This window comes from Melospiza georgiana, chromosome 3 (genome assembly GCF_028018845.1).
Source record: "Melospiza georgiana isolate bMelGeo1 chromosome 3, bMelGeo1.pri, whole genome shotgun sequence".
In the NCBI taxonomy this organism is placed as follows: Eukaryota; Metazoa; Chordata; class Aves; order Passeriformes; family Passerellidae; genus Melospiza; species Melospiza georgiana.
This window is the reverse complement of record NC_080432.1, coordinates 74,964,521-74,983,257: the sequence shown is the minus strand read 5'-3', so window position 1 is coordinate 74,983,257 and position 18,737 is coordinate 74,964,521. Positions and strand designations below refer to the sequence as shown.

At 41.2% G+C, this 18,737-nt stretch overlaps 1 protein-coding gene across 2 annotated transcripts in view; it reads left to right on the top strand.

Moving 5' to 3' along the window:
* The first annotated feature begins 1,170 nt into the window (after positions 1 to 1,170).
* TPD52L1 (TPD52 like 1) overlaps positions 1,171 to 18,737 on the top strand; it is a 49,238-nt gene continuing 31,671 nt past the window's right edge. For both annotated transcript variants that reach the window (XM_058020128.1, XM_058020127.1), the window contains exon 1: positions 1,171 to 1,259. In XM_058020128.1, coding sequence (XP_057876111.1) covers positions 1,241 to 1,259 — 19 coding nt within the window. In that variant the 5' untranslated portion in view covers positions 1,171 to 1,240. The remainder of the gene's footprint in view (positions 1,260 to 18,737) is intronic.

Here is an 18,737-nt window from a genome sequence, read left to right as displayed (position 1 = left end):
CAAGGAGATGTCAAATCACAATGAAGAGAGGTTTGCCTAGGAAAAAATAATGATAATTCACGCCTTACGGAAATTAAAATTCAAACCCACAAGCATATGTGTATTAAAGGAAAACCTCATTAGATATGTACAAATTAAAGCTGCTTTGGCCTTAGTTTTCTAATTTTTTTAGTAAAAAAAGGTGAGAAATTAGTCATTTTGATGCTTTGCTGCAGAATTTTAAGGAAAAAAGGAACTCTTATTTCTTAGCTATACATGGTCTTTTTTCTTTGACCAAACCACATCATAATTTTCTTTCAGATAATTTTCTTCAAAGTATGACCCATTTGTATAATTTCACAAACAAATGCCCAGTATTTCTTTCATCTGCCCTTACTGTCTGGCTTTGTAGTTTTCAGTAGCACAGGCCTTGAGAAGCTATGCGTCCTCAGTGCATCCTGGAGGCACTAAGTAGTATCATACACTCAAATTAGATACAGTGTCTGACCGATAAATATGTGGATAATCAGCCGTGGACAAGGCAGCCTTACTAAAACAATATTCTGGACCCTTCCAGGAGTGAAGTTAACGTGGACTGGTAACAAAGTGTGGAAGTTATGTTGGCACGAGCAAACTTAGAATAAATTAGTGCTGCAAGTGTGAACTGTGTGTGGTCACGCCACGCAGTAATAGCAGGACACAGACCTATGTGCTGGGAAAAAACACAATTTTTACTTAAGCTGCTAAGTATAGTGTAAGCTCTGTCACTATTTTGCATGTGCTCCCATGCTTCTGCCGTAGAGTTAGCAGAACTTGACATGCACAGGTACTCAGATAAGCCCTGAACTCATTCACGTCAGGCCCTGACCGCAGCACCGTGCCGCTGGTACACCAGGCACGCCTTTGCTCGGGGGGCAGCCGTGCCGCCGGTGCCTTGCGGCTGGCCTGGGGGCAGTGCCGGGTGCCTGCCCTCAGCGGGGCACAGCCGTGACAGCGGGAGGCGCTGTGCGCTGGCGAGGGACAGCGGGGGCGCCGCGGGGCGGCCCGGGACGGGGCCTGTGCGGGGCCAGGGGGGCGCTGGGCCGGGAGCGGCGCCGCCCGGGCCTGGCCGCCAGGGGGCGCCGCGGGGCGGCGGCGGCGCGGGGGCGGGAGCGGCGGGGGCGGGGGGCGGCGGCGGCGCGGCCCCGGCTGTCAGCGCCGCCCGAGCCGGGCTCCGAGCGGGCTCCGCGCCTCAGCACGCACGGCCGAGCCCCGCGCTGTCATGGAGCCGCAGGCACGCGGTGAGTCTCGTCGGGACAGAGCCCTCCGGGGCGGCGCGGGGGTCCCGTCCCTGCGGCCCGGAGCTGCGCTCACCCCGCGGGAGGGCCGAGGCGGCGCGGGGACAGCGCGAACTGGGGCGGGCGGCGCCCGGGGCGGGGAGAGCCCGAGGGGAGCGGCGGGCCGGGGCACGGCCGGTGAGGGGAGCGCGGTGAGCGGTGCCCGGCAGCGCTGCCCGGTGCCCGCCGCCTGTGGCAGCTCCAGGCTCGGCCGAGGAGCGCGGCATGACCGGCCCGGCCCGCGGGGCGTCCTCGCCCTGCGCCCCGTCCTCCATCCCGAGCTGGCATCCCCTTGGCTTTCCTTACGGTTGGGATGTTGGCGGCCGCTTTCTCCTCCTGCTGGCTTTAGGCGTGTCGCGGTCAGTCAGGTAGCTGGCTGACAACTGTGTTAAGTTAGTGCCATCGAGGTTTGCTGTGGTTGAGGTATTTCTGTGTGTCCTGCTCCGCTGGCGTCCCCCTTGCCCGGTGGGGCTGCGGGCGCTGCCTCCCGGGCACAAGCGGGACGGTGCGAGCCGGAGCCGGCATCGCCACCCCTGCCCTGGGGAGCTGCATCATCCCGATCCACCGAGAGCCGCTTAAAATCGGATCCGCTAAAATATTTCTGCAGCTTTGCAAACACGGCATTCATTCACTTAAAGAGAGCATTTTCTATTGCAACAGTTACAGCTTACTTAGCTGTTCACATCTCTCTCTTGATAAAGTTAATTGGCGTCCAAAGAAGAGAAGAAACTTTTCGTGCGAGTTACGAATGATGTTTGGGTGAGCCAAAGAGATTTAGCGCAGACAGGTCTTGCTCACCTTTATAATCTTCCTTCTGCTTTCTAAAGAACCTCGTGGCTTTGTGACACAGGACTAAGCAGGTGGTACAAATATTTCTGCAAACTCAGAATGTTTAGGAAACATTTTATGTCATCTATAAACCACGGAGATGAAATAAGCAGGAGACATATGCTCATTGAAACTAGCTGAAAAAATAGGCTTCCTAAGTCCTAATAAGACAGTTAAAATCTGCCTTAAACAAATACACTTAAAAGAGGCAATGTTGGCTGCAAATGCATTTGTATGTAAAGGAATACAGAGGGAAATTTGAGTTCATGATGTTTGTGAATGAGAGCCTTTCTGGCAAGTGTTGTGCAAGTGCTGTCCCAATGGATGCATGGCTGAAACAAATAGATCTGTGGCTCAGTTCTTGGGAGTTTTAGAAGTCAGTATTAAGTCTACCGCATAAGACTGTTATTTAAAGTCATTTTCTTTCTTCATCTGTATAGCTACTATGATGGGAGCTCCTGTTCACTAAACAGGACCTCCATATGATACAGAATTTGGATAATTTCTTGTTTTGTAGAGCTGATGGAAAACAGTATCAGATTCTGGTTAACTGGATAGTAATGTATGTACATGTGAATTTTTGCCTTCTCTGACTAGTAAGATGAGTAAACACACATGCTCTCAGTGTGTATTAAAAATTTAGGTCAATAAATGTGTTTTGCTAATGAATATTTGTATATAGCAGCTCTGTTACTTCCCCAGGTCTTGAATGAATTTTGAATGAATTCTTCCTCTGGATGACTATTGGCTAGTGAGAGAATTTGAAATTCTACCTGTATTCAATTCTCAAGTCACTTTTTTCTTTGGTTTCTCACTTGCATGTTTTATTTCTACAGTCTCTCAGAACAGTCTCCCATTACTAAGAAAGGAAAAAAAAAGAGTATTGCTTTGATAAACTAGCAGTAAAATCCAAGATTTTTGTGGTAGGTATTTGCATGCCAGCAAACCTTTGTTTTTACCTTCCCTTTCCTTCTAGACTTAATTTAGTGCATGCTACTGCAGATATGGAGCCTTGCTGGCAAAAAGAATTCAACCTGTATGTGTCTCATGCTGTCAGATTCAGTTAGGTACATCTAAGCACTGGCCAGAAAACTGAATTTTTCAACCCCAGTTACACATTTTGCAGAGAACAGCTACAGCACTTTACTAACAAAACAGTAACAATTTCCTTGAAAGAGTGCTTTACTCCCAATATCTCCTTAAGCAGCAGGAGAAATGTGTATACATTTGAATGAGTTTATTAATTGCTTCTAAAGGACTTTCAGATGCCTACAGAGAAATGAATCTTGAATGGTTTGTTCCAGTGTGCTCTGCTGGGGTATTAAATTCCAACTGAAAAGATAAAGAAAAAGCCATGTATTTAAAAGCATAATTATGTTATTTGTGCCATTTTATATTGTCCTTCAGGCAGACTATGCCTGAGTAGAGCAATTTTATGTTCAAGAAATGCATGCAAGTATAAAAAACAAATTTCTTCAGAGCAGAAAAATAATTTTTGCCAGCATTTTTACATAGCAGCATGAGTTAACTTCATGAGTCTTAATGCAACTGCGGACAAAAGAAAAGTATTATGTGTAAATGTATCAAGGTACTCAGCAGAGGTTACAGCTGCATTCCATGAGTTTTTGGGTGGTTCAAGGCACAATGTAGTATCTGTCCATGCCCTGACGACTGTGAATATTAACTCCTCTGACACTTACTTTAAAGTAGCAGAGAGAGTTCATGGAGTGAAACTGAATTACTGTTATATTAAACATATTGAATGTGTCTGGCACCATTCATGTGGATGAACTAGATAAGACAGTCAATCAGACAGAGGGTAATAGTAATTAATGTTAAAACTATTTTCAAAAGAAATAGACACATGTTCCATGTAAACAAATTAATATGTGTAATAAAAAAAATTACTTTATCTAAACTTTATCTTTAAGCCTCTGGGTGTTTTTCTCTTTGATTGCTTTTTTTTCTTAATGGAAGAGCTGATCCAGGAACACACCAGCCAGACTTGTACTAGGTGCTAAAATTTCATATGAGCATATTTGTTTTCCTTCCTGTGACTGCCAGTCATTTCTCAAGTGAAAAGTTGGGAAATCTGAAGAACAGTGTTTCTCTTTGAAAGGGAGGAAGATCCAAGCTGTGTATTTGCCTCTCATCATGCTCATTCTACTCCAGATCCAGATTAACTGACGATCCCATGTAGTCCTGCTTTCCCATTTAAAACTGTGAATGTCCTGTAATAATGACATGTCTTATTCATGGATGTCTTACTCTGTCTCTCATCTGAGAGTCCCATGTGACTTTTTAACACTGGAGCTTTGCTTATTACGCATTTCTCTCCTTTTGCAATAATTCTCCACTTCTTCATGCATCCAGACACAGTTGTACCCTCTTTCCCTGTCACATCTTCTCTTGATTCTTACTCTGATAAAAAGCTTTGATGTGCAGCTTTCTGCTCCCTTTTTACCTTCACAGGTAGCTCAGCCAGCTGCTCACACTCTGGTCTCTGAAGGGGTTTTTGACTCTGTCCTGGCAATTCTCCTTAGAGCTGTTCCTGACAGATGTTCTGCGCCTCAGTCAGTTATTTGTTGTGGCCATAATAGCTTGCAGTGGCTGCACTCACCCCTGTCAGGTATTGTGGAGAGAGCTGTGCTTAGTTCAGATGTTGGATGACTCCTTCTCCAGGCCCTGTCTTGTAGGCTTGCAGCACCTCTTCTTCCCTCTGCTGTGTGCAGCTGGCACACTCCTTCTGGGATTCTCAAACCAGCTGCATCTGTCCTGTGTAACAGAGCAGAGCGGCAGCACCTTGGCATGTGCATTTGAGTGGAGCTTGTGATCAGAGGAATATCATTGGAAGTCACAGGAATGGCCCAGTGCCCTCTCCCTGCCACAGTGGCACCTCCATCTGTGGCACCTGCCGCTCAGGTGGTCTGAAATCTCCGTGGTGGGAGGCAGGGGTGAGGAGGACTTGTGTTACCTTGATACAAAATGGCATTGGCAGCTTGGTCAGCATTCTCTCTCCTTGCTAGCTACTCATGTGGTTACTAATGCAGACAGGAATCCAGACAGAGTCAGTCTTGCAGTGGGAAGGTGGGGATAGAGAGCGCTCGGTGATGCTGCCTCATGGTAGCAGTAGTGCTGTAGCCATCAACAAAAGCAGTGTCATGCTGAAGAGGGCAGCATCTTCCCTATCCTCATGTTTGAGTCTGGTGCTCTACCAAGGAGCACTGACTGTTTTGATCTATGTTGTTCACCTTCTCCATAAGAGTACAACTACTGGTTTGGAGCTGATTTAGTGTAAGTGTTTTATGAGAAATGCCTGTCCACCTGTGCTTTTTGAGGCATCAGGATTCACTCTAGTTATCCACAGTTTGTGCTGTCTCTGTACTGCCTTCTAGAGCTCAGCAGTGCCCACTATGGCAAGCAGGAGAGAGGACTTTGCAAAGGGGCAGGAGGATATCAGCCAGTGATAACCTGCTTATTTCACTGCACGATGGAAGTTTCAGTTGCTGTGTTAGTAAGGGCACATGTAGAGGAGGTCAAGTGAAAAAGGCAGGGTTGTAATTTATGATCGGATTCTTAAATATTTAACAGCAGTGCACAAAGCTCAGAATAATAGCTCTTTCATGCTTTTTATACTACAAGGAGAGAAAATGCACGTGTGGAATGATTTATGTGGTATATCAGGTTTTAAGTAAGTAAATGTCTGAAATCAAATGCAATGCTTCTCTTACATTTTGTACCTGTATTGTTTTCAGCTTCATGACTCTTGTCACAGGTTGAAATTCAGTTTGCTGAGGCTGAGAAAATTTGAGTGGCTTCATGCTACACCTGAGAACTGAAAATAGTGTACTATGGGATTCAGAAATGAGGTATAAAAGAGAGAACTCATCTAAAATCTAGGGCCAATCTTACAAGTGTTTTTTCACAGTTTTGCAGTCATGAGGACATAAAATGTAGAACTTGCTGAATCAAAGACATCTAACCCAAAATCATGTTTTAAAATTCTTGCTCTATTTTTTATTCCTGTGTCTTATTTTCACAGGTCTGGTGGTATGAGCCCTAGAAAACAGCACAAGTACAATCTGAGTCTGCTCTCTGTACTGAAGTGCACTAGTGGAAAGATGAGTATGCTGATGCTGTCCTGACGTGCCTCACTGACTAGTACAGTAGAGAAATGCATGGAACTTTTGAGGTGCTTTGATTAAGCCATGTGCTGCTTGAAGAATGTGGCACAACCTTGACTGAAAATTGCAGAGGGTTGGAAGGAATGTTGCCATATTTAAAAATTTATGTATCAATTGGTAGCTTGTTTTAGCGCAATCCTGGAACTTGGATTTAGAAAGAATGTACTCAACCCTTGACTCAGAAAGTGTTTTCAGGGTAGAATCAATTATTGCTTTCTAATTATAAAATACCTCTTGAGGTAATAAATAAAAATGAGATGTGGGCAGGCTAGTTTTATCTGGTTTTATTTGTACCTCATAGAAATGCACAGTTGCAAAGCCAAATTTTATATATGTAGTATGCTATAATCATATCATTGCTGTCTAAACTGGGCCTTTTGTCTGCTGCATGCTCTAAACCCATCTTGTATGAGAAATGGTGAGAAGGGACTGACAAATATGGATTTTAGTATCATGTCACACTGACCTTCTTCAAAATCCTTCAAAATTATATAAGTGGATTTGTTTCATTCTTTAGGACAGAGGTAATATTACTTAGCCATCTTTGAGGTCCATGGATCAAAATCATATCTGTCATGATTATACTTCTGCATCCATGAGGTGGTTAAGTGTTGCAGGTAATTGCAAACCACATATTTAGCAAGTGCTTGTATTGTACTTTAGCAGTGAATCTCCCTTTTCTTTCTCTCGTGCTGTCTCTCAGTCCCTCTTTCACTCTGTACAAAGGAATAGCATGGCAGCACTGAGGATCTTGTTGCAAATGTTCGTATTGAAAAGCGTAAAACAATTGCAAGAATGCAACAACTACAAAGTGATACTTCCTGAAGTGCCATCCTACCGTGATGAAAAGGTCTTGCAGTGTCTTCAATTTTCCCTCTCCTGCTTGGCTACGTTTTACCTTTTCTGCACTTTTAGGATTTAAAATGGCTGGATGATTAAAAGGGCTCCAAAAAGGCTGGTCTGGTTAATTAATTACTTCTGTATAAGATTTCTTGAACTGTTTGGTCCTTTGTTACTTATTCCAGGAAAATGTCATTGTGCATATATTAATGGCATGTGGTTAATGGCATGATGAAGTGAAAGACCCACTATTGGATCCCCAAGCAGACAAGAAAGATTCCACTGCAAATAGTTGCATAAAACACTAGGAATTTCTGTATTCTCTTCACATTACCTGTCATGTTTTCTTATGTAAGCTGATTGTTGAAAAATATCTCATGATTGTAGGTAAAGCCCCTACAATCTTTAGCAACCAAAGTCTTTAGCAACCAAATAATAATACAGCAGTAAAATTTATAAAGATATATTTACAGAGAAGAGGAAAAGTCATGGTTATGTGTGTGTATCCTGATAAAATAGCTTCTCTCATTTAATCTGCTCTCCAACTAATGGGCTTTCAGATGCTTAGGAGCTATGTAGTCAGGGATCCAGTTCTTGGATTTTTGTTTTACATCTTTGCATTTGCAGTCACTGAAAGAGAATCCAGGGAGCTCAGAGAACTGGGTGGGGGTATAAAGAAGAGAAGGAGGTCTAGTGACTTGTGTCATTTCCAAAAATGGAAGGCAAGGGCTGTCAGGAAGAATGCATACTTGTGGGGCTTTTTTTGTTGGTCTTCTAGGGTTTGGTTTCTGTAGAGTTGTCCTGCTTTCACCACTAATGTACTTTAACCAGCAATTATCCTTGCTGTCCACCAAGAACATAATAAAAGTACACAGAAACTAGAACACCACTGGTGCTTTAGGCAGAGAGAGACCTAAAGCTACATTTGGAAAATACATTTGATATTCATACAAGTGTGAAGTGCCTACAGATATGGTGTTGATTTTCTCAGTGAAAAGTGTTTGCACAAAGTGTTTACATAACAGGCAGTGCAGTTTATTTTCATGTGCTTTCTTGCTGAAAGGGCTACTTTTGTTTGCTGATCAATGAAGTTGCTAGGACCAGATCCTCTCCAATCTATTTCTTTCTCTATTGCAAATCATTCTTTCTGGGATTTTTTTTTTTTGCATTTATACTCTTTGATTTTTCTCTGAGTTTTCCATTAATTTGTGAAACACCCTTCCTCCTTAGTCATTCAAATACATAAGTTGTCTTTTTCTTGTACCTGTGCCATGCTTTCAAATTGCATTTAATAATTGCCTAATAATTAAAGTTACTAACGTAGAAATCATAAATAAAGCATAATTTAAAACTACATATGATATGAATTTAAAAGGCTGTATGATTTATGTTCTGGAAATATTTATAAATGGTAGCTGAAGGGAGGTAATGCTTTCTGTGTTTGCTTCTTCAGTAAAGAGTTAGGTTTTTCTCTGCTCACCTGTTTGTTCAACTGTCTTTTCACCAGTTTCCTCACCAGGAAATTGCCTTGCCACCTGGGTGGGACTAAGGTGATGCAGGTTTGTGGTTACAAAAAGTGGCTCATCACCCTCTAAAAGTTTTAAAAACACTTCTGCATAGTTGCCTCGGAATAACAGTTTTCATTGTGCTTTAGGTGAATTTAGTAATAACGTGTCATACTGATATTGGCTAAGGCATTTTAGGTGCTTATCTAATTCCTCTTTCTATGTTTCTCACTTGAATTAAAATGTTCTTAATTGCACAGGGTAGACTTCAGGTTGTTCTAAGGTTTTAGAGGATGATATGGAGAAAATGTGTCTGGTTAGAAGGTCTTCTGAAGGCCTTAGATACTTTATATTCTTTCTCTGGTGCACACTGGGCTGTTGCAGGCTAAAATTTCATTTTAAATTGATCAGAGATCGTTGTATTTAAACACGTCCAGATTTTTCTTAGAGACGAGTAAAATATACGTACATTACAGAGTTAGAAGGGCAATTATGGCAGGAACAGAAGATTACCTTGTGCTCAAAGTATTTTAGGTAGATGGCAGCTATTAACTTATTATTGTGGGAGGAAGGAATCAAAGTCATAATCAGGGAGAATGATGTTTGCCATGTCATTACCTAACCAGTGCTGTGCACTATTATGTGCTTATGAAAACCCAGTTAAGCCATGTGCTCTTGCAAGAGAAAATCCTTTAGTCATGTAGTGAGATAGGTGGTTCAGAACTCCTGATAGCAAAGAAAAGGTGACTGTGAAGAAGGAGCAATTACTTGAATAGCCTGACTGATTAAAAAAAAAAAAAAAGGCTGCTGAATAATGTCATTCAGACATTGGTATAAACTGAATCACAATGCAGACTTGAAGACTTAAATAACAGATTTTATCAGGAAACTGGAAGTCAAATACTACAGGTGGAGGAAAAATGTGTTCTCCTGGTTTTAAATTGCTTCAGAAAACAGAGAAGCATAATTAGCAATATAGATGAAGCCTGCAGAAAGCACAAGTAATAAAGAAGAGTATGTAATAATAAGAGTTTTTACCTATTTAGGAGAGGCTTAAAGATAGGAACCAGATTTAGACCTGGATCCAGAATTAGAATGTTTCTGAGTTGTGTCCAGTTCTGCACAGAAATATGGAGCACGAACATGTCCTGAAAAGGGAGCAGCAATATTTTGGTCATGATTATGTGCTGTGCATGGGAGTCAAGGATGTGGAGGGTAAGAAGAGACGAAAAATTTAACAGGTTGAGTAGGGATGAAGATGTGAATGAAAGCTATTAGCAGAGATGCAAGTATTGGAGTTCTGGTTTATTTCAGAAAAGCACATTGTGTTATGTCCCTCTTGCAAGAAGTTCCTCAGTAAAATATTACTACTTAGGGTGGTAGAAGAGTGAAGAGAAGACAAGGACTGTCTTGTGCTCATTTTCTAGACTTTTTTAAGGACCTGAAATTAAAATAGGCATTATTTCACACTATGTGATCTGTAAAAATTCTAGATTGGAGGTTTGAATTATATTCTTGTCGCTTGAGTGTGGTCAAATGCAACCTCAGCAGCATGGCAACTCATGCCATGCACTTAGCTAAACCCCATCCTTCTCTTGCCTATTGGCTTGCCATTGCCTGTGCCCACAGCAGCTGTCACAGAAGCTCACCCTCTTTGGTTCAGGTCTTATTTTGCCAGCTGATCTTCAAGGAAAAAAGAAAAAAAAGCCCAAATTTTGCCAGTGTCAGCTGCCATTTTCTGTTGGTATTTGAGGGTGAATTGGAGACCTCAAAGATTGAGGCTGTATGGTGCGGCTGGATGTGCAGTCTCTGTCTCCTGGTCCAATAAATATCCCCTCTTCCTGAAGCATGGTCTTTGTGTCACTAGGATGGCTGCATGGGGCATGTCACCTGTTTCTACACAGATAGCCAGGGCCCTAAACCCCTGGGGCCTCCGCTCAGAGCCCCACTAAACCAGCACCTTTCTTTGTAATGGCGTTTTAGGTAACACTGAGTAGGCAAAGCCACAACCAAAAACTCTGAAGGCCTTAACATGGAGCTTAACACCAGGAGCAGAATAGTAAGTGCTTCATTTCACACCTCAAAATGCTGGCAAAAAAGCTTGTAGGAAAAATAAGTAAAACTTGGCGGTGGACAGGCCCAGATGGATGGTGCTATTCTGATTGAGAAGTGTTTTTTGTGGCCTGTGTGCAGAGAATTACTGTTACACTAATTCTAGATTCCAGGTTTATCCGAGCAAACCACTGCAACAAGACATCCTGGCTGAAAAGCAGAGTATCTGCAGGAGGTGGTGTGGCACTCAAGTGAGCTGTTTGTCAATATATTTAGAGTATATCCTTTAAAGAATAAAAAATTGTCTCATCTTTAATAGAGGGCCTGTGCAACAGAACATGGCCATTGTCTCTATTAGAATGTGTTGTTTTCCAATAATATTCATATAAATGAGCCTTGTTTTTATTTGTTTTAAATAAATTGTGTTGCATGTAGATGCATCCAAGAGTAGGTCAAGTTTATTTAGGGAAGACTAGGGGAAATTTCCACTGTCATTTACCCCTTCCCACTCCCTCCACCCTGTTAGGAAGGCAAAAGTGCACTGGTGCAAAGTAGCTAGTCTTAATTACAAAAGGATTAAGGGGTGAAGCAGGTGGTCCTTAAAAAAGGGGGGCTAGGAGGGAGACATGACACAAGACATGTTTGCTCTGAGAAATGTTTTGGTGGCCATGAGCTTTTACATAATTTAACATAAAAAATTAAGAAAAACTCTGTGAAAAGGAACTGTACCTTTCTCCCAACTTAGGGAGTGGTGTCAGCTCTGGGACCTCCAACTTAAGAAAGGTATGGAGGGCCATAGCAATAATGAGAGAGCTGGAGAACCTGTTCTAAGAGAACTGGTTGAGAGAGTTAGTGTTGTTCAGCTTGGAGAAGAAAAGGCTTTGAGGAGACCTTACAACACCTTCCAATACCTGAAGGGGTCTACAAGAGAACTGGAGGGACTTCTTTCACGGGTGTGTAGTGGCAGGACAAGGGGAAATGGCTTTAAACTGTCAGAGTAGGTTTAGATTTAATACCGAAGAAATTATTTACAGTGAGGGTGGTGAGATAAAAGAACCTGCTGCCCAGAGAAGGTGAGACAAAAGGCTGCCCAGAGAAGTTGTGGATGGCCCGTCCTTGGAAGTGCTCATGGCCTGCTTTGAGCAGCCTGGTCTAATGGAGGGTGTCCCTGCCCATGGCAGGTGGTTGGAACTTTCACGTCCCTTCCAACTCAAACTATTCTGTGATTTATTGTTGCTAATTTGTAATTATGCTGCCTGCAAAGCTTAGTCACAGATCATGGATATTTTGTGCCAAACAGTATGCAGTAAGGCAGTCCTGGTCCTTTAAAACTGTGATCTTTACTTTCCCAGTATGAGAGATTGATCACGGAGGGGAAAGATCATTTGCCCCTTTTCTCCCAGCGTTCCTAAATGTGGACTTTAGTATATGTAACAATGTAGAGACATTTATTCTGTATTAAAACTAATTTGGAAGTAACTAATTTGAGCCTGAAGAGCATACAGAATCTGTCATGTACCCAAGTATGTTTCCTGTGTATTTTCCCTAGTACATTTTACAGGACCAAAAGTGACACATCTGTCTTACATGTTGAAATAGCTGAAAGGGGGTGTGAGAAAAGCAGGCAACCTGCTGGCTGCAGCATGATTTTGCTCATTTTTAAATTACACTTTTAAAGATCTTGTTAGTTATGTGTTTTGTGATCTAAAGGACACAAAATATGACTACATGAAGAATTTATTTTGCAATTAAAAAATATAATTTTAGTACTTCTTCCAGTACAGATACATTGTTAGAAGTTAATTGAGGAGGCTTTTGAGTTTAATTATACTGCAGTTAGATTGCTATCTAATTATATTCTTTTGCACCTGGCTTTAGAAAAGTACAATAAACTGATTCATTCTTAGGAAGGGAGGGAAAGGTTATTAAATCCTGCCATTAAGTTTCAGTGGTTTTGATTCAGTGAAGCAGATGCATGATCTTAATTATAGAATTGATGGTATTGCCGTCACTTCTACCAGCTGAGGATGGGACCCCAGGTGCCTTTCTATTCAGAGATGAGAAAAATGTACTGTCATGTATTTTTAGTATGAAAGGGTGGGTTTAAGAAGTGTGACTGATAACTTCCACCTCTGACTGCCAGCATTTCCATGTCATAGTTCTTATCTTCCCCTACACTGCTTCTTCTCCAGTTTGATTATATATGCATTATTCCTTCATTTGCTTTGTGCTGTGTGTTACAGTTTCTAGAGTACCTTATTTGTAGAGAACAATTCCCTTTTGTGATGCAGTGCTATCCACTTTCTCATTCCCTATTATTCCACTGTGACTTCATCTTTTTCCTTCTTTTTCCCTGTTCTTCCTAAAGAAAAAGAGATGACAACTCTTCTACTTGAGGCATTTTTTTCTTACCATTGACTTCACAGAAAGTTGTCCAGCATCATCAATAGAAAGCACAGAAAGTGATAGAGTGCTGTCATTACTTTCAGTTTGACACAACAGAAGGAACCTTCTACTGTCTTTAAACTGTTACATTTCACAACAATTGCTTTGTTTTTCCATAGCTACAGCTTGAAAATGTTACCCTTGTCTTGTCCAGGCATTCAGGATTATTATTCTATACAAAGAGATCTCACTATAGGGTAAAATGTGCAAGATCATCTTTGCATTCCTGGACATTTCAGGAAGGAAGATCATATATTTTGCTTGGAAGATCAGTTCCCAGGTTGAAACCTTAGGTTGAAGTAAGTGATATGTGTTTTTTTAACCATTATTGCTATTCTCACTTTTATCCATTTTGTTTCCATGTTTGGCATGATTATCAAACTCCTTATCAGTGCATATGGTTTCTTGGTGCAGTGGTCAAGCTGTTGAGTCTCTTTTCTGCCAGTTTTTTGTGTGTAGATTGTCTCTTTTCACTGGCATCGATTAGCAGCTGTGTCAGTGGTTTCTGGGGAAAAAAGAAGGTAGAGACATCCTCAAGGTATGATTAATTTAGTTTTTTATACTAAAACAAAGAAAAGGATCAGCGCAGTAGAACTGGCTGTTTATCCAGGGGTTCCAAATAAAAGTTTTCCTTTGTTTGGAAATCTGCCAATCTATCTCATCGCTATGCATAGATTTTCTTAATGCTCAGGTTTGCAAGGGTTAAGAGATAGAAGGCAAAGTTTTAACCAAGTCAGTAATAAGCTGCTCCAGGAGGACCAGGGACACCTACCTGAGATTTTGGACTACATCCTAGAACTCTTGCATACCCAAAAGCTGTACTCTCTCCCTATCCTTGACACTACTGCCAGCCTAAAGCTCAGGGAGACAGGGAATGAAGACACTTGCACATCCATCTCTCTCTTTGAAGGAACATACTCAGAGCAAAAAGACTGAGCCCACATGGTTGCAGAAAGTAGAACTACATATTTCTGTTATGTTTACATTTTTAGTCTACATCACCTGTGCATCTTGAGTATTTCCCTCTCTTAGCCAAGATGAATCCAGCCTCTGAGTTTGTTTCTGAATCATGACTTCAAAATCAACCTTATATTTTCATTTCTAAGTCCTTTAGGAGAGTGGCAGGCTGTATGTAATTGTTAGGCTCAAGCCTAAGCAAGTTCAAGACAAATTTGGACTTCTGGTCCACAGTTAGAACCAGACACAGAAGGGAAGATCTTCCTTCAGTAGTTTGTTTTCTAGATGAATTAAATGATAACATATTTTCCTATTTTGATCTTCCAATAATAACTTTGTAGTGGAAAAAATGGTATGGAAATCCTTGCAACTTTTGATAGCTTTTTCTGATCAATTTAGTTGTTTAGTACATGCTTCTAGTCCCCCTTGTCTCCCCCTTAATCTCTATATCTGGCATTAGGAGTACATTATAAAGAAGATCAAAGACACTAATGCAGTGTCTGGACAGTTCCTTTGTTCTACTTACCACTTCATCCCTTTGAAGACTTAATTGCAATTTAAATTTGTGAACAAGTGTTTTCCAAATTTAAATAAGGAACTCTAATGACATGGCAGAAGAAGCTGTAGCAAGTCATTTTGCTTACTAGAAGGGTTATGTAATTTGTTTTCTCACTATTTGATGTGAATGCTAGATAACAAGGTAGATATGGTATTTTTAATTGGTTGGAAAACAAAAAAGCAGTAAAAGCACTTCAGTTCTTAATGCTTTGTTAACACAAAGGATCATCTATATATTTCCTTGAATGAATGTTAAAAAATGTACACAAACAGAACTTTGATGGTTTTTACCTTAATTTTGCTGTCATTATGGTTAATTCAACAAACATCAGTGCCTATAGTGTGAGTTTTTCCTTTTGTTGGTTTTTTTGGGTTGGGGGTTGTTTTTCTTTTTTAAACAGCCAACATGCAAGAAATAGTCTGATATGTACTACTCTAGAACATGGGTCTGAGATGAATACTAAGAAAATACATAAAAAGCACTAACTAAACCATCTTTATGTCATTAATCTTTAGATACCTGAGTAAGTAAAAAAAATCTGTTAGGGATTTTATCATTGTATTATTTGGTTATTTTAAATTTTGTAGAATAGTTACAGATCTTCTAGATTCTAAGTGGCACATTAAATTTGTCATCCCTACAATCCTAGTGGCAAACATATGCACAGGTATTGATCAATGCTGAAACAGTTTCTTGCATTAAATCAGATTTAACAGCAGACTGTAGAATTAGGGTCACTAGTCTTAGCCACAGCTACCATGAGCTTTGGGAGAAAATCAAAAATGCCCATTTCAGCTGGTTGTTGTATTGTTTTGTCATAGGAATCTTGCAAAAGAACACAATAAATGGGCTTCCCCAGCTATTCACCTCCTCCTACATCTTTCTATATAAGTCTCCTAATAGAAAGGGTTTTCTGCTCATTTGTTTCAACTTGGGTCCTTCTGTATGATTTCAGTTCCTATTTGCAGATAATCCCATACTTTTAATGTTTCATTCATATTTTATCTAATGATATATGTGACAGTAAGTACTAAAACCTTCTTTAAACTAGAAACCAAACAGTGTTTTGCATTGATTAGAACCTATTTTATGATTTTATGGGGGTGGGGTTTTTTGTTATTTTGAAGTAACATATGTCCAGAAAATCACTAGTTTGCGTGTTGTGGAGGATAAATGAGTTACACACGAGTATATTATTAGTGTAATTTGCTGTAGCAACAGCAGGTTGTATGAGACTATAGAAACCTGTAGTTTTGTCTCCAGCAATCCTACACCACAAGACAAGGCTGTCTGGAAGAGATAATGAGGGAGGTGGGCTGGGTCTTGCATCTGTCTCTGGGCAGAGTCTGGGACAGCAAATCCCAAAGCTTATTGTTGATTAATTGATTAAGCTCTGGATTGAGTTTTATTGCAAATGGAGAAGTGGAGAGAAGTGGAGAGAAGGGGATAGGTAATGAGAACTCCTTAGCTGACCATGGAGAATGAGGGAGGGGAAGTTCAAAGAAGAGGTTCTAAGACAGCTTCTGTTCCATTGATGCCTCTTTTGTGATTTTTTTTTTTAGTATAATAGAGCTGCTTATAATAATATAATAATATAATAGTATAATAGGGCAGGCACAGCAACTGAATTTAAATTCAGTTAAGTTAATCTGTATAAGACCTAGTAGGAGAAGAAAACATGTTAGTTAGTGGTAGTGTCTAGGCTCTGCCCTCATGCCTTACCTGTTAGTGGCCTGCTTGAATGAAACTTGGAAAACCTGTACTTTAGATCAATATGTGGAGGTCAATGCCTAAAATACTGTGCTGTTAGTAAGGGACATAAGAGATACAGGACATCACCAAAGCCACAGGTTCTTGTAAATGGCTGGTAAAGTACTGGATGAGCTCCTAATTCATTCAGGGAAGCTTATAACACCTATACTATAAAGTAAAGCAGAAGTTATTCAACCACCCAACAACTGAACTGTTCTTCTAAAAGGATGGAAAATTAATTTCCAATTCCACACCTGGATATTAGTGCAATTCTGAATTAACAGCAGCTCTGCATCTGAACAATTAATGACAATTTAATCACAATTCCAGATTTTCCAGATCTGACAACAGCTGGGAGCAAGGCATGATCTTCAGTATTTCTGGGAGGAGTAGGTAAGAGGAAAGGAAATGCAACTTGAAGGCAATTTTTTTTTCCTGCTACCAATGACCTTATGTTACTCTTGAAAACAACTCAGCTACTTGTACAACTCCCTTCCCAGAGTGATCAAGCTTTCATGGCTCGTAACTAATACCTATGCATCTTTAAGCAAAAGTACTGTCTTTCCCCAGAGCAGTTCCTGTGTGTTGTCAGGTTATGTAGCTGGGCAGGAGAGGAAAAAGCCTCAGTCTTCTTCAATTCTGAGAGGAGACCTCATAGCAGTCTATGAGGGAAGTGTAGAGGCTGACACTGATCTCTTCTCTCATGACCAGTGGGCAGGACCTGAGAGAACAGTCTGAAGCTGTTTCAGGGGAGGAGAGTTTTAACTTGGATATTAAGGAAATGTTTTTCACCCAGAGGATGGTTGGACACTGAAGAGGTTTCCCAGGAAAGTGGTCACAGCTCCAAGCCTGGCAGAGTTCATGAAGTGCTTGGGCACTCTGAAACACATGGTATGACTCTAGGGCTTGGTCTGTGCAGGGTCAGAAGCTGGGCTTTGATGATCCCTGTGGGTCTCTTCCAACTCAGAATATTCTATGATTCGATGCTTCTGATCCATGGCCACCCAGACTTTGAGGCTGTATGAGATGAGGACTTGTAGGTGGGCTTACATCCTTTGAGTTGTACTGGAGGGTGCTGGGCTGCTCCATCTCCTGCGTGGTCAGGGAATCACAGAACTTCCTTCAGTCTGGAGACCAAAGTGCGAGACATGACAATATCTTGAGAGAGAAACCAGTGACTGGAAGAAATGTTCTGCTGGCCTTGCAGTGTCACACAGTGCAGAGACACCCACAAATCCTGAGCAATAGGTGCACACCTGTAATCCAAAACATCCTTGAGTCCTAACTCAAGGCTCCAAAGCACTGTGTTAGGTTATCAGCACACCTGGGCTGATGAGCTCTGTAACTTCTGTGGAGAATTCATACAGTATGAGTCTGAGCTGGTGGATGCTGACCTCTGCTGTGCTCCATTACAACTGTAATGTCCTAATTGTAACCCCTCTGCTATTGTTGCTGCTAGAATCTAAGTGTTCTCACATGAGGAAGTTTCAGAACTCAGACTGGCCTAAAGAAGGCTGTGACCCACAGTATGCTAAAGAGATGTTCAGACTGTAGCTGACCAAAGTGAAACATTTGCAGAGGGACAGTGACCATTATGGAGGACTCTCATAGCTTGAACAAGAAAGTAGATACTGAAGGATCAGACTAGATTTTAGAGGACTTAAACAAGAAGCAAAGGACAAAAATTGGGAGAGAAACTGGATGAGTTTGCAAAGTATCATAGAGAAGATTGATATGTATTTGTTGTTTTGGAATGGATTGTAATTTCAGTCCAGTCTTGAAGTTTAAATTTGACCATTGGGCCAAATGTTAAGTGTTATTCAACTGTTTCTGGTGATTTTGTCCATGCTGGCTTCCATCTCTTCCCTAGCTGTTCCAAAACTATTGTTGTCCCTTGAGCATGGATCTGCCTTCTTTTTAGCTTAAGGATCAGTTGGTCTGAGATCACCTCATCTCAACATCTATCCCAAGGCCTCCCTTAACGGTTTTCAATGCTGTTGCCCCTCAGATCCTTCCCAGCATTTCCAACAGCTGCCCTGTATCACTGCTCCTCCATCCATGAAAAAATAGACTGCTTTCAAGATTGTGCAGACTAAGTTTAGCTTGAGTCCCATAGCAACACTATTAATCCTCAAACAAATGCCAAATAACAATTATGTTTAGAGATGTAGGGGTGTTAATAAAGGTGATTTGGGAGTGTTCCTACTGAATAAATATGCTTTCCTTTGTCCTGACTTCAGCAATCTAGGTTTTCCTGGCAAGCAGCTTTTTGGGTAATAACTAAGATTTCAACTACCTCTATATGCCATCATGTTTTTAA